This window comes from Strix uralensis, chromosome 3, assembly GCF_047716275.1.
Source record: "Strix uralensis isolate ZFMK-TIS-50842 chromosome 3, bStrUra1, whole genome shotgun sequence".
Taxonomy (NCBI): Eukaryota; Metazoa; Chordata; class Aves; order Strigiformes; family Strigidae; genus Strix; species Strix uralensis.
Genome location: NC_133974.1, coordinates 20,905,643 through 20,922,899, shown reverse-complemented (window position 1 = coordinate 20,922,899; position 17,257 = coordinate 20,905,643). Strand labels below are relative to the sequence as shown.

The window sequence follows — 17,257 nt, the reverse complement described above, 5'->3', positions numbered from 1 at the left end:
TTAGACTTCCTCTGATATCAGTGGTCATTTAACAGATCTTTATTTAAATACCAGATAAATATCAGAGACAGAGTTTTGGGCCCTGTGTTTGCAATAATCCCCCATATATGCTTCTGTCTTTACATCTTAAGATGCCTGTAATTCTTTTTCTGTTTACAAGTGGGGAAACAGAGGCATAGGGAGATGAAAAGTCTTGCCCATCATGTGCGGATCAACTCTGTAGATCCTCTTTTTCATTATGAAAAGCACAAATTATGCAACCTCAAACGATTTATTCCTCTCCTAAGGGAACACAAGGTTCTCAGCAAAGCTACCAGGCCAACCACATAAATTTCCCATAGACAAAGGAAAAATATGTATAGCTACTTCCAGGATCTTGCTGGGGAAATTATCTCCCCAGTATTACTGGATGTTCTGGGTTTGTTTTTTTTTTTTGTTTGTTTGTTTTTTTCCCATACTTTCTTCATGGTCTTCATTTATTTTGTGGATGATGGCAACATCTCCAGACAGATCCTTCCACAGAAAACACTGTGGCTGTAAGTGAACTGCTGCATGAGAAATACGCCCAGCACCTGCCATTTGAAAGACATGAGCATAGCATTTCAGCAACATACAAGCCTGGGGACCCACTGCAGAAAGCACATCCCAAATCTGCTGTTTGCTGTTGCTGCACAGTTGGGTCAGCACTCTCCATGCTCCTGTCTCTGATTTTATTTCTCCCCCCACCCTTTAATAGGCTAGTACTCCTGGCACATGCAGATCCTGCAACTTGCTGCCACGTAAACTGCTATCCCCAATCCAGGTGGTGATAGGATGAATTGAACTGTGGTTACTTTGTGTAGTCACCTCTAGACAATGGCCATGAGCATGCAGTCACATGCCAATTCCTGGTGTATATTTGGTTGATGTTTCAGACCCAACTTTGCACCTTTCTAATCATTAATCAACAGTCAGACAAAGGATATATTGCTGAATCCAGACAGCAGCCAATACAGACCTCTAATACATTATGGATTCTCTGTCAGCACATTTATTTATTGTTTGCAGTGTTCTGTTTGAAAATCCCTACACTCTTTCACTTATTTTATTTATTTATTTATTTACATACTTGTTTCTCTTTAGCTGGATTTAACAAAGCAGTGAAGCTTCATTTACTAACATTATTTACAAACCCTGAATGGTGGATTACGTTATATAAAATACATTTATAATATTATTCTTGGTATTTACCGCAACTTACGAAAATCTTTAGCAAATATACCATTAAATGAAATAGAATTAAATTGCACAGGCAGTGTCAGAGTAGAGTTTTTCCTTAGGTTAATATCCAGTAAATCATTTTATCATTATTTATCACTATAATAAAGGTTGACTATCGGTTTAGAGAGAAACAAATATACATTTGTCTATACTTCCAGCATTCAGCGGGATTTTTCACAGTATCGTAAAAGCAAGAAACAAGAAGGATCTCACTGTTCTGTGGTTAGGCTTTAACACAAATGCATCAATGGACCTCAGGTTCTGCACAGCATGCAGCCATGCTCTGCTATCAAATTAATGTTAAAATATGTATGTCCTGGCTTCTGATTTATAATGTCGTTGACAAATAGTAAAAAGGACAGGCATGCCATAAAGTTTATGGATGAAGTGATGGCATGCACAATGATGTCTCATAAAGAATAAAGGGGGAAAAGTTATTTATTCTTGTGGATTCAAGAACTAAAATACAGATAGACTGGCTGCGTGCACAGAATTTTTCATAAATATCCCACAGTGCACCCTGTTGTACAGCAGCCATACATTAATTAGAGCATTCAGCAGACACTGCAATGTGTTACACTCACCCAAGTGAATCTTCATTTTTCACATGCAGGGCCTTACTAATTAAAATCAGCTTTGCAATTAAATGTGGAAAATTGTGTTAAACTTTCAAGCGTGGTTTAGAAAAAATGTATTTATTTTTAGGGTATTTTATTTTGATGCAAATGAATTCTCCATCAAAGTGAGACCAGTAAAAGGGAGGTATGAGGATTTCTCTCTTTTCTATTATAGATGCTCCTCTCAGTTGCAAGTTGCAATGCTCCACTATCTCTCTGCCAGTACCTGGCCCTGTTCCAATGCTTTTAGTGAGTGCTATCTGTCAAGGCATGAATAATACAGCCCCTAGGCTGTCGGCAGAATCCAAATGAGGCATACATCAGGAAGCAAGCACTCGACTTTAGCTCCAGAACATGCTCCTGTGAAGACAGGCAATTATTCACCCACGGCTGCAGCCATGGCAATCAAACTGGTGGGTGAAAAGGTATATGAAATGAAAAAATTTGAATAAGAAATATGGCACAACAAGCCACAGAAATTCAATAATTTTCTAATAAGAGAAAGACGTTTGAGTCTTTTAATTTTGAAGTTTGGGAGCCTGAATTATTTCACTCACTCTGTTCTAAAATATAGATGACTAAACTACAGTATATAATGCCAAGGCAATATGAGGGTATGTGGGGCTTTTCTTAATCAAAACAGCAATGCTAAACTCTAAGGTATTTATAAATTCAAATCTGTTGTATGAAATGACAAATCTCATGCTTAAAAATTAAAAGATGGTCAAAACAATTCTATCTGTATAATGTAATAGAAACAGAGACAGACTAGTAAAGCAACAAAGAACTGGTGATATCGAGAAATTTAGTAGAAAATTAAAATGTAATATATTTTATAAGGTTAGGGACAATTCATACATTATAGATCCAAACATTATTTTATGATCCCTCTTCATTTTTGAGACTAGCTTCTTTTTGCAAGACATTGTATCAGTGATTAATGCAAAAAAAAATCCCTTACAAATGCAATATTAACTGAAGAAAAGGCATGTAAAATTCTTGGTAGATTAAATGTTTAAGTTGGTTCATTTTACCTGAATTCTTATTTTCAGCAATCAAATTGAAATTCATGATACAACGAGAGCTTTATCAGTATTTCCATTTTAAATCTGAAGGGTTTATCATTTGGCCTTAACAATTCATCCTTCACTGAAATTTGATGCATATTGTTTCAGACTAAGATTGTGTTTTGCTTTAATTTCTATACAATGGCTTTATCTGTTTTAAAATATGCACTGATATATGCATTAAAAGATTCCTAAATTAATATACACAGTGTCACTCTACCAGTTTAAGATTCTTTTTAGGGCTCTTATTTGTTAAAATTTGTGTTTCATTCTGAAGCATGTGGTATTTGGCAAGTGATTAATGCATTACAGAATCTAATTGCTTTTGTTACTTGAGAAAAAAATTTAACTATGATGTTAAGAAGCTTTTAAAATAGGCCTCAGCATGTAATCAGTATTTTTTTAATGGAATCTAGTTAGGATTTTTATGATGTGTCTACATACCTATTTACATGGCAAACCATAGGCATCTATTTGGTATATGATGTTTTTTATTAAAAAATGCTAAATGCCTAGCAACACAGCAGGGTGTAATATTTCTAAAACCGTCATTCACGTCTACTCAGTAAATAACATTCAGTAAACAACATAGGCCAGTTTGCGCTCAGTTATTCTAGAGTAACTATGGGATTTGCACCTGCAGAACTTAAGACCAGAAACTGGACTCGCTTTTACATTTATAAACACAGAATGTGAATCCTGTTGTCTTTAAAGTTCATTAATGAAACTGGCAAAGTTCCCACTAATTGCAATGAAAGAAGACTTGAATCTATGTTTTTCTTTGGATGCTTAGCTGACAGACGTCCTGAAAACACAGTTCTGGGAACACTCTCCTCGTGTGGTTTGTGTAACTGCTATATACCCAGATGGATTGTTCACAGCTGTAAGCATTCAAGGATCTGGACCAAGCTTGTCCAAAATTAATTCACAGCTCTGAATGTATAAGAGCACTGTTCATTATTATGATGCTATGTACAATGAACCTGAAGAGCTACCAAGTGCATAAAATAAACAGGTACCAGAAGCATGGCTCAGGGAGAAGCTCAGGTTTTCAGTCCTGAGATTTGAATTATTTTCTTGTTTCCACCACTATCTGAACATGTCTATGCCTTATTTCTTGGTTTTGTTTTTGTTTTCAGATCTTTCACAACCTTTGCTTTCTTTTCATTTTTTAGGACCTGATACTACAAAGACACGTCCATTTCTTTAACTGCATGATGTGTGAGTAGCTCAGTTGGCCTCAGGTGCCTGGAAACATAAAAAACAGGTACTAAAGGCCTATCTGTGTAAACTCTAACATCTAGGCACTGCCTCATGCTGTGCACCATAGACAGTACTAGAAGGTCCCTGATAGCTTCAGGTTTCTAGGTATGACTAAAATAGAAAAAAGAAAAAAAAAAAGAAAGACAGGACTCTGCTCTGAAGAACGTAGGCATACCACCTATAGTTGGGCACTTACCCTCAGTGCTCAAACTGGGATGCTAATCTTTCTGAACTTTCTATTCAGCCACTGAAAAAGGTGCTCTCACTGATTTAGAGACCCTAGAATCTTGCCCTAAAGGGCCCTGCAGAGAAGCCTGTCTATCTTAGCTGTCTATTAGCAATGCCCAACTAACAGCTAAAATTAAGCACCAAACTTAAGAGCTGAGAGCAAAGCAGCAACTAAGCCATGCAAGGTTTCACTTCAAACTAAGATTTGACACAAAGAAAAAAAAGCTGGAAATGACACAACAGGCTGTTACTACTGTTACCCTAATTAGTACCAGTCTTGTGTTTTCATACACCTCGAAGGAAACATCAATGACATATACAGCCTGCTTGTTTCCCTAGCTAACCCTAACATTGCAGCTCTTCCATAATTAAGAATACAATTGGGGTACAAAACATATGATAAAACTCTCCTTTAACTTCTACCCAATATTTTATCAGCAGAACAACATTTCATCCCCTGAATCTGTCTGAAAATTTGAAAAGATCTGTTTATTTCAGTTCAAGTTTAATGTAGTATCTGAACACGGTTTTCACTGTCACATTGATATTACAAGGATTAAATTACAATGAAAAAAACCCTGAAATTCCAGACACTTCAAGATGTCATAGAAGAAACAGAATTCTAGAGAGCTCTGACTACATCTAGTGGAAGTAAATAAATTTCATTCCTAATAATGAGCCCGTCTGGTATTGTGAATGGAAAGGTCTTAACCTCATTAAAATGCTCTGTAGCTCTAAACAGAATTGAGTTAGGCATCAGCTGAGATATGCAATTCCCTGAACACATCAAATTTTTAAGGCAGTCTGATTTCCTTGGAAGAAATGTTTGAGGGTCTTTCCCACCCAAATAGCAAACCAGAAAAAAGAAAAATTCCTTCAGATTATTTCAAAAAGTTAAATTTACTAGGTGTTGATTGGACTAGATAAAAAAAATTGCTGCTCTTTTAGAAAATAGATATGTATGTTGCAAACCTCAACAAAGAACTTTGTGTTTTTACACTAGATAAGACATATATTGGTTAAATATATTTTGATTAGTGCATTGGCAATCAGGGTGACAAGAAAACATAAAAACCCCACAAATTCTTTAGCCAGTAGGAAAAAAAAAGAATTTTTGATGTATTTCCAATTTTTATTCTTTGCGCATCTGCCCAAAATTTCATTTAATTAACAGCTCTGAGATTCAGTCTGTTCGTGTACTGACATACCAGAATCATGTCAAGAAAGCAAAATATGGAATTAACGTCTCAAAACTGCATGTAATCTTTCCAAACCTCACATCTATTCCTTCTCCCTCCCCCAAAAGGGTGATTTTACACAAACACAGACACATAGATCAAAGTTAGAGCAATTCAGAAGTCAGATTTTTTGTAAGCTAAAGAGTTTCTTTCAGTATGTTTCAAGACTTCTCTTTTGAAATCTGCACGCAAATCCCATGAAGTATAAAGAAATGCATGTAGTTACAATCTTGTAACTAGAAAGGACATTATAATCATGTCATTTAACTGTTGACTGCTTGTGAAATTTCTGAGGGAAAAGGATTTGGTGCCATTCATTAATTACTGATGAAGCTTGTATTTACATGAAGAAAATGGACAAAAGAAAACCATGGTTTGAAATGAGAAGCCACAAGTGAATTTAAGAATAATTATTTAAGAATAATTTAAGAAGAATGATTCTGGTTACTTTTTCTAAATCAGTGTTCCAATCTAAACAAATCCTTAAAATAACCACAAAAATGTTTTTCGCTTTTATGAGTGAAAAAAAGATTAGGAAAAGAAATTTGAATATTGTTATTTTATGTTTTATATAGTTTAAATGTAACTCAAAAGAAGTTTGGTATCAAGTATAACACTTTTCTTGTTCTAATTTTGAAAGTATTTTCTGGACTTGTCCTTAAGCTTCATTCACTGCTAAGAAAAAAGGCACATGAGTGGACTGAATGGCACCCAGTGGACTGACACGTCACTGTTTGGTATGTTTTCCTGTTTCAAATAAATGCCTTAACCACAAACATATAATTTCAATTTAATGCACAAAAAACATATGCCCTCATTACAAAACAGTTATCAGATTTGGTTTGAAAAATGTGTTCTTATAAACACCACAAGTGCTTTAAAGCATGAAAAAGTCAAGAATGAAAAAAGTCTTAACAGTTTCAGGAGAATTTAACACCGGTTTGAACACCTCCCTCTATTCAGAAGAGAGATGGCCAAAACATCAGCCATTTTATCTCTTACAACAGGCTGCTGTATGAAATATGTCAAATGAAATGCACAGCACATGAGAAAAATTCATATATTCCAGAGCTGTTAAATTTTCAAAATATTGCACAAGCAATTCATGAACAAATGATTCAGGAAAGGAATAATGTTTACACAGGTGTACAACACTATTGAACATTGACACTGAAGACACAAAAATGTAAAAATTGAGCTCTAAATTAATTTGAAGCACATTAGCATGTGTAACATATGCTACCTTGATATAGAATTACCAATAAACAGCTAAAACCATTTTCTTAAGGAAGATGTCTCCACAGATGTTTTAGAAACTGAAGTAAAGGTATTTATAATATAACTTTTGAACAGTGAAGTCTTATTATCACTGATTTGTCTTAGGCTTTGACCTTTGAATCTAACCTGATCATCAAACTTAAAATGTTCAGAAACTCGTTTTCATTCAGTTATAAAATACATTAAATAACAGAAGTCACACTGGCACCAACATGTCAGTAGGGCCAAATTTTAATTTGCAACACATCAGCAAGAGAACTGTATGCAAAAATTGAGAGAAGATTGACAATGAGAACAAGTTTCCTCAGCAAAAATGTTAGATTTTGTGTGACATTCAAAAAGAAAAAAAAATGTGAAGCTGAATGGCTTCTAGAATCTCTATTCTCTTAATTTTTATCATTGTTTGGTTTATCAAGGTCATGCCAGCTAACTTGTTTACCAAATCTCTTCACTAAATTATGAAAAATTACAGATATTACCTTCTGTGCCTTGCATATTTGCCACTAACATGACCACTGCCATCACAGCCAGGCGTGGGACAGCTGCAAAAGAGAAAGAATTAATTATATAGGTGCTGGTGTGCTGCAGAAAGATTACACTAAAAGCAGGCAGTAGGTATTACAGAGATGGAGGGCAACAAAGACAGAAAGAGAAATCAAATAACTGAAGTTAAAAAAAAAAGAGGGGATGCTTTTTATTAGCAAGTCTCGAGGGAATTAATTTCATCAGTGCAGCAGGGCATGAGCAAACCACCAATGAACTTGAAAGTGCATTATACCCATTAAAAGGCATGAATTTTCTAAATTGCTAATGGGGATACATTTTACACTCAGAGCACTAACCTGAACAGCTCTTGTATGGCTGGTTCCACGGGAACTGCAGAGAGATGGAAAATATATAAAAATTTATCATCTATTACAAGTACCCCTCTTCCACAGAAAATTACCAGAAAGGTTGTGTAAAAGCAAGGGTCAGAATGAATCGTGCAAAGAGATTCTGGAGGATGAAGGTCACCCTGAGCAGGGGCCTTGAGTGATTTACTGAAGCAAGAGACGTACCTCGAACACCTTTGGAGCGTGTGCGATGGCGCTTCTCGTCTGCATCCACCTCCATCTGGGAATAGATTAGCAGGCAGTCAATGTTCTTATCCTGCATGCACAGACTATCAATGCACAGACTGATACAGTCTCTCACACAATTTATTGACACTATTTTAATTCCATCTTATCCTGTAAGGAAAAGTCCACCTTACAGGGGATTTTTAGGATCTTTCTGTTTATGTAAAACAGAAAATGCGGTAATTTCTGCTTTAATCAATCCATTTGCATGCCCTGCTTTCATAGCAAATTGTGTGCAACTAGGTGCTGGTTCCCCTTTTTGAAGGGGTATTTCTGACATAAAATCCTGATTACTTCCATATATTTTGAAACAAGGATTCAATAGATTTCTATGCAATTTAAAATTAAAGTCAAGGGGTTGCACACCACAGGTCGCTTTCTAACCAAACACTTTGCAGTGGGAAAGAGAGGGAGGAATAATGACTGAAAAGGAGATAAAGAGTCATCATCAGAACTTCAAAGATTTAATTTTATTTAATATGGCATTATGACATTTGCCAACGTGTTTCATTGCTCAGAAGTGTTTTTCAAGTTTCAGGAATGTGTTCACTTGCTACATATGGCTAAATCTTCACCTTCATTTTATAAACAGCATGCCTATCCAATGTAGCTTTCTATGCAGTAATAAATATACAGCAACCTTAAATATTTACCAGACAGGGACAGGGCTGCAGATTAGACCTTGGAAAGTATCATAAACACTGATCTATAGTAGTTACCATAGGACCACATGGTTTCTTCTGTTCTTCCATGTATTATTGTCATAAGAGTTTCAAAGGTAAACTGCATAGGCTACCTAGAGTTTACGATTTTGTACAACACAAGCAGATTGCACTAAACTATGCGGAGAGACTGTGTCAGGGAAATTATATGCAGTATCAGTACCATCAGCTCCTTTGAATGTGGAAGAATGGGATGGCAAGATGGATCTGCAGTGGTTCATACATAGAGATGGTATTGTAAAGGTCAGGAAGCATAGAAATCAACCATGAGGCTCTAGTTCCCCCAGAAAAAAAAATCAATCACTGGCTTACAGCAATACCCTTGGATCGATATCTGATAAGAATGTCACATTTCTCATGCAAAAACATGGAAACATGTCCAAGTGACTTGCAGTTAACCCTTTAATCACCTACCATTCTTTGGTCAGTACCTTAACACAAATGATGCGGGAAGTAATGAACAAGGAAGAAATCAAGGGATGCTTTTACAGAACTCCCTCAACACATTAAATTAGGAGGAAAGAATCAGCACAACAAGATCTGTGGGTGCAGGGATTTGGTGGCAAGAAAGGCCACTCTCACAAGGCTCTGTGCTACTCATGTAGTTCCGCTTCTTGGTAGTCATCACATGGTTCCTGGTAGTGTGATTTATTCCACACTAAAGGAATGATCTTCTAAAATAAACAGGTATTATGAAAGCTAATACAGCACCAGCCTCTACTAGGGGGCTTCAGTGCAGTCTTCTGATCGAGACCTTTGCATCACTTTGAGTGGGTTTCATTTTTAAATTAAGATACCTACATATAGCTGTGTGCGTATACATTAGGAGCATAAGCTTCTATCATTGCCAACCAATGGTGCTATCTGAGATACCATGAGGTATCCCATCACACCTTCAATTGCCAGTCCAGAAAGGTACAGAAGAGTACACGTATGTCGTGTTACAACTGCCAACCCTGTGTAGATATTTCAGATATCCTTTGGCATCAGAAATGGCACCAGCTGCCTATGCTTAGGCAGCTGAACTTACCCCTAGTTAACATAGCCACCAGAGCTTGAGGAACAATTCCTCTGATCAGCCACTAGGTGTTACTTCAGGCTGGACAGAATCAGTCTCTAAGCTCCTTTGCCCATACTGTCTAGCTCTCCATTGACTATAGCATGAGACACTTGGCATCCCTGTAGACACCTACTACAGGCACCTAAACTGAATCTTAAACTTTAACCCATCCACAGTGTCTACCTTACACCTTGGGTTCACACCCTGGCTGGCTTCTCAGCTCTTAAGGTTTGATATGCATTTGAAGCTTTTCAAGCTGCCATACCAAAGCACGAACAGCATCTCTGGAATATAAAAATTACCCACTAGATGATGATACTGTTTGAATTTTATTAATAAGGAAACAGTACATTGTACTATTCTGTAACTCTTGCAATATGTAAGGACTTGACAGGAGACCAGAAGTGGAGTTACTTGATGTTCAGCCTAGTATGTTGTTTTAACAGTTTGAAAAACATTATCTAGCATCATTTGCCACCACTGAAAAATCTGCTGAAAGAGCTATTATGATCTTAACCTGGAAATGCGGCCCCAGTTGTTATGATAGTCTGTGCAAATTTAGAAGGGGCAAACTTACAAAACAGATTTGCCTGTCTTTCTACACCAAAGTAAGCACTTCAAGAATGCTGTGGGTACATTTTTAACTACACTGACAGTCAAAGAAGAAATCACTAAGCTGGAAAAGCCCCTATAGGATCCACACAATCCAGATCCAGAAGCAGGTCAAAGAAGTGAAAAAAGATTGTAAAAGCTGAAGACATTTAGTGTTACTTTAAATTTTATTGTGCATCCTACATAGCCTGCTGTTTCTCCAGAAAGGCACAGATCTACCTGCCTTTGTCTGTGGCCTAGATGCCCTGTCATATGTGGCAATGTGTGTCTTGGATGCATCAAATGATGGTAGGTGCCTATGCTTAGCCAATGGAATCTTGCTTTGACTTTATTTATATGCTCACTCACAGATCTTCAAGACTGTCATGTTAAACTTTCAGCCTTCATCTTTCTATGTATTCAATGCTGGATGCTGGGAGCAAGTAATTTCCACATGAAATGCTACATGAGACATGCATCAGTTCTGTCACCTGCCAGACCACCATAGCAGTCCCCAGATGCACCCCTGGCATTTCTATGGTCAGGAACAGAATTCTGCTCCTGTGGCCACTAATCTCACACAAACAAGGTCTTCCTCACCATTTTCACATGCAGAAAAAGGAAATGTGGACCTTAGTGACTCACAGGGAGTTCACCTCAGTAGTTCTACTTTATTCATGACCTTTACATTACAGTTCTGCAGAATACTGAGTCACCATTCCAGAGAACTTGTGGACATCGAGGACAGGCTGGCTAGCATTTTAGTCTGGCATCTAAGAGGAGAAACCTAAAAGATTATGTATGAAAGCAAAGATCAAGGCATCAGGAGCAGGAAGAGAAGAAATTCTTAACCTGGCTACATAGAGAAACTCTAGACATGAAAATTGAAAGCTCTAAATTCTTAATTCTGAGAAGAAAAAAAAAAGGTCTTGGTAGAAATTGGTAAATCATAGTTAAAAATAATCAAATTATTGGATATGCCTTACTTAGGGAGGATGGGCAGAGCGAGGTAAAGCTAGCAACTCTGTATCACCATTATGGGCATTAGTCTTATTGAAGATTTAGAGAAGGAAGACTATTATAGATCAGTGCTCTAACTAATACATCACAAGATGGGGTGCAAGAGAAGGTCTGTTATATTGGAAGGTATGTTGAAGACAACCAAATAGGACACCAAACAGGTTGAGTAGTTTCTTTAGCTTTGGAAAAAAAATAGAAAGGAAAAATTTCTGTGTTGCAGTGAAGGTTTCTTATGGGGTGGCAGATGAGTGCTATAACCACAGGAGTATACTTGAAGTTTCTGAAAATTACTCTGATATTTCTCATGTAAGAAATTATTTAACCAGCCGAAGGAAATTCTATACTGAATCTCACTTTTCTGTGTGAAAATGAAAAAAAGCCCTGTGTGGTCATCTGCATGCAGGCAATTAAGACTTGTGATGTCTTAATGTACAGAATCTGATCCCAATAACTAACAGACATGCGCAAGCACAAACACAAGGTGCTTTAAAAGTGTCAGTATACGAAAGCTGAAAATAATCATGAGCTGAACTGAGTAGGAAAAAATCTTTTAACATAAAATGACTATGATTAGGAGCAGTTCAAAAATGCTTCATTAAATGTTAAAAAAAAAAAAAAAGGTGCGTAAACACATCAGAAGGATTCACTAATAAAAAAGTGGAAAAAAAAGAGAAAGAACCCCTTCTCAACAATCCAAAGCTTAAAAAAACAACTTGTAGCTCATGAGGATTAAAAAATAATTCATATGTATATACACACACATAGAGCAGTTTATTAGTAAACATAAACTATCAATAAGGAGAACTAAAAATATCAATTAAAAATTCTGAGTGGGAAACATGGTAATAATAAGAAATTATTTAAATACATTTGAAAGAATTTTTTGTAGTATTTGGAGATAATTAATAGCTTGTATTAATAAACAACAAGAAAATTTTTAAAAAGTAACAAAAGCAGCTATTTGTTATTTTAAAATCAAAGTCCCAGACAACATTACCCCCTAAAATTAATATAACCTGATAGTTCTCCAAGACATTGCTGTTGATATGTAACAATCCTGGAACACTCGGGAAATGCTGGAGAACTGAAAAAAAAATTCTGAAAAAATTGTATTTGTAACTGTTTAAATTAATCTTTACTAAGTGCTGAGAGGATGGTGTGGCTCACTAAGTTAATCTTCCTGACGTTGACCCTTAGTAACCTCATACAAAAGCTGATATGGGAAACAAGACAGTGACGTTACCAGCACCAGTCAACACTTTCTTGTGGAAAATCTGTAATCAAAAACACTTGAAACTGCTTTTTGATGATACTTTAAAATTTGTCCATAAAGGTAGCTATGTTAAGATATCATATACTTAGATATCTTTTAAACATTTTGCTTTCCCTTACCAAACATTCAGACAATAAAATAGGCACTTCATAAAATCAGCATAGCGGTTAACAGATATTTCTCCAGAAAAATTTTTTGTATAAAAATTATTTTCTTTACAAAAATAATTGTAAAAATTAAAAAATATATATTTAAGAAGAGTCTTTCTAATATAATCCCACAGGTATGTGTTTTAGCCCTATAATAGTCAGCATCTTCGCCACTACTCTGGAAGATTATATGCTACTGAAATATGCAGATAAAACAGAAATTAATGGAGTGATAAACTATGTTGGAGACGGGCCAGTTACATGTACTGGCCTGCGTCATCTGGGAGATTTGACTCGTATAAAGAACATGCCAATTCCGAGGTGCTGTACCTATGAACAAAGAATGTGGGCCATGCTTGAAAGACCAAAGATCATAATCTGTAAGGCAATAACAGTGAATAGGATCTGGACAGCCAGATGAGCATGAGCAATTTCTGCGCTGCTGTAGCTGAAGGGAAGAATGTGATCCGTAGCTGCACAACCTTTAAGGCTGTATTAATTTTCCAGAAAACCACTGAGGTGTTTGGATATGGTCAGTAACTTCTAGCAATAGAGGGCAAGTTTTCACCGGGACCTTATCTATTTTTCTGTTAGCTTGCCGGATACCCTGTTAGTAACCCCTGCTGGAGTCTTCAGGGTTTTAAAGTATATAGATTTAAGGCTAGGAGTCTCATCATAGACTTATCCGAGACTAAGCTCCCAGAAGTATCACAATTAGCCCTGCTCTCCCTATCTCTAGACACACTCACATATCTACCATATGGACCTCCTCAGGGCTGCCAAGTGTGAGGGATCCAGACCTTTAGGCTACTTTCCAGGACAAATGGCGATTTTTGCTCCCTCATAGGGAGGTAGTTCAGCATTCTCTTCCCTTGCAGGCATCCTGACAATGATCATTCTTTTTAAAATTCTCAGGGTATCTGAATTTCTTGCTAGAGGCATGGAGACTGCAAGTTTCAGTCCCAAGTTTTGAAATTTCCATCTCAGCCAATGCTTGCTTAGTGAATTATTCTGGTTTCCCTCTAGCCATGATGTAAATGAAGTCTAGAAAGCCACAGGTGAACTAAGAGCCTTAGATCTGGACTTCCCAATTTTTTTCTTATCTGGATTTCTTCAAATCCAAAAACTAGATTCTCAAATAATCTCAAAAATTGTCCAATGTTTACTGAGGCAGAGCATTCACTGTCTATACTACACAAAGGTAGATCATTTATGACCTCAAAGATCTATGGCAAGTACTGATAAATACTAGAATTACTGCATAATTGTTATTTTCAGTCAAGTATGTTACTAAAATTATTTGAAACTTGATTTTCCCTAATCAGTAGTATTAGACATAACTCATAATGTGATAAAAGTAAAACGTTAAATGACAAAAATTCTGATTTCCTGAAAATGTAATGAGTTGATTATATAAAAAGGTTGCAGATTAGAACTTATTTCCTTGTGACTGTCAAGTTACTTAGTAATGGCAGATTTTCAGCCAGCCATGACGCAAGATTTAAATTTCTACAGGTGAGATTCCTGTACTACTTTTATAGCCAAGGTTTGCTCAGCATTTGTATTTTGTAACTTGAAAAATGTTCTTTCTTCTGTAGAAAGTTAAAATGAAAGGATTTAAAGAATTTTTTTTGATCTAGTATCTCGAAGAACGAAACAAAATATGTCAATTGTATTTACCACAGTTAAAATGCTTCTATATTCTCATAATCAAAGAAACATGACCTGGAAAATGATGAATAGTTTATGTGAGCAGCGTGTCCCATACTATATTAGTACTTTGTGCAGTTTCCCTAAAAAAAAAAAGTAAACTGACCTTCTACTGCTCTCCTCAAAAAATAGCAGCCAAATCCAAATTCTAACATACCTTCTTCAGCATGTCTGTGTATTCCAAAAGCAATTCATTTTCTAATAATGGTATTTGTCAAGAATGGCTCCTGATAATCTGAGTAAGTTTTTAGAAGCTGGATACGTTTTGTGAAAAACTATTGAACATATTTGGTAAATGGGACATCTACCAATAACTTCAATGGGTCCCCAAATATCTCTGTGCTTTATCACATACTTTTCACTACATGACAGTCAGTAACTATACTCTTTCAGCATACTGACCTCCTCTTTCAAATAATACGACAAATCACAACTGGAAACACCACTGTTTAAAATAAATAAGAAAATAATATCCTAGATTTAAACTGGAAGTACAAGACTTTTTTTTTGCAATATATCTATTAATTTACTCTAAGGAGCCATTCCTCTGTTCTTTGCAATTCTCATGAAGTTCTGTGTTAATCTGAACTCATGCAACATGACCCAGAAGAAAGAAAAGACAATTCTAAAGATTATGAAAGAAGACACAGAGTATATATTAACACACGTTCACTGAAAATCTGGACTAAATTAATTTTACTTTATTTTAGACAACTAAAAATATCAATGCTTTGCACGTAATCTCTGCCATGGTACTTAAATGACAAAGTTATGGCATTATTCCAGAGGCACATTAAGGTAATACTATATGTGTCCTCACATTGCTCCTCAATGCTCCTCCACCTAGAATGACCTAGGATTTAGGCACTATGGGGTTTTATTTTTAATAAATCTATATTTTAAACTATTTGACCAAAACATGGTCACAGATGTAGAGTTCCATCTGGAAATGATACCATCAAGCAGCAGGGGAAAATGAGGTGAAGATTCTGGGGAATTAAAACATGCAGATCAAGTTAACCTAAACCTGCTCTCAGTGTACAGAACCTTGACTTTCCATATGACATCAGAGCTTACTTCAAAAGACCAGATCCCTGGAGTCAATGTAGAGCTTCCTACACAATCTACTGAGGTTTCAGCTGGACTTACTGATGCAACTTTTATGACAATATGCTCCAGCAGATCTTCCTCTCCCCTAAGTGTCAGTAGGGTAGACCAAACCTGAATTGATAACAATATTTGACCCTTAATTTATACCTTACTAATCATAGTCTGGAAAAGTAATTGCATTCTAAGATAAAATGACTGCATTTGTGGACAAAGGGAGAGCAGTAGATGTAATTTACCTCAATTCTAAGAAGGCTTTTGACACAGTATTCTTGTATTCCATTGACTGTATTTGCATAGTCAGTTCTTTAAAATCACTTCTTAATATTTCATTCCTCTTAATTGAATGTGGACTATTACTGCTCTTAACAGAACAGAATAACATTGAAGATCTGGTTTTGACAGAAAACCTGTATAGTTCTCCCAAATATACTTAATGCACTTGTTTCTGATTCTAAGATCTACAAGACAAAAGAGAGACAAAACTGCAGGATAGAGTTACACTAAGAAGCTACTGGAGTGCTTAAGGAAAAGTCAGGCAGAAGGGAAAGCAATTTCCCTGTCCTTTCAGACCCTTTGCCCCACAAACACAGGTGCCTTCTTAGCTCAGACATCTGAATTTAGTTCAAATATTTTCTAGCACCCTTTTCAGTAAGAAGGCAAACTTTATAAAAGAATTATCGTATTTGAATCTTCCCCTCAGGAAAACACCAGCATACAACCAGGCCCTCTTAGAGCAGAGTTCCAGAGGGAACTCTGCAAAGATAAAAGCTACAAGTTGAGGTACATACTACAAAGCAACCGAATAGGCACGTGGGCAAATTAATGACTAGAATATAAATTACTCCTTTGTCCTCTTCCACTTGTGATGAACACACAGAGCTTTTATTAATATCAAGGAGAGCCCTTCTTGCCGAACAATAGGAGAATATATCCTCAGGACCTGTTCTCAGACTTTGAGTAAGAGTCATTCTCCTGCTATAATGCACAGAGGGAATCCAATCCTTCCATTTTCAGATGAACAGTGCAGGCTGCAGCCAAATCTGTAAATGCAGGCCAGAATAAGCAGAATTTTGGTTAAACTCAAAAGTTCATGATATATTCTTTTTGTGAGGAAATACATTCAGGAATCATTGAATTATTCTCAAGGGAAGGCAGGAAACACTTCCAAGCATTTCTCGTTCACTTCATAATAGTTAGAGTGGAAAACACCCAAAGTGCACACAGCTCATTTGAACATAATTCTCTTATTACTTTTTTCACATTCTTAGATATGAGGAATGAGAAAGTAGCATGTAAATTAGAGGTAAGACGAAATAGCACCGGACCTACAGCAATTCTTTCTTGGGAGAGAAGATATCCTTTCATCAGTCTGTGGCTCCAAAAAGATGCTTTGGACATGCTCAGTGAGTATGCATTTGGACATGAGCTGTACTAAAACTAGAACTTCCATCTGGAAGAAGAGATCCAGAATATGTCCACACAGCTGAGCAACTCAAATCTCCCCAAATTCCCACTCTTTCGTAAGCCATTAAAATATTTAGTTTTGTCTTTAA

At 36.3% G+C, this 17,257-nt stretch overlaps 1 protein-coding gene across 11 annotated transcripts in view; it reads right to left on the bottom strand.

Moving 5' to 3' along the window:
- The window catches only part of MYT1L (myelin transcription factor 1 like), a 314,516-nt gene that overhangs the window by 124,680 nt on the left and 172,579 nt on the right, over window positions 1-17,257 (bottom strand). For all 11 annotated transcript variants that reach the window (XM_074861644.1, XM_074861643.1, XM_074861646.1 and 8 more), the window contains 3 exons: window positions 8,010-8,064; window positions 7,794-7,827; window positions 7,431-7,493 (listed from right to left, as the gene is read on the bottom strand). In XM_074861644.1, coding sequence (XP_074717745.1) covers window positions 7,431-7,493; window positions 7,794-7,827; window positions 8,010-8,064 — 152 coding nt within the window. The remainder of the gene's footprint in view (window positions 1-7,430; window positions 7,494-7,793; window positions 7,828-8,009; window positions 8,065-17,257) is intronic.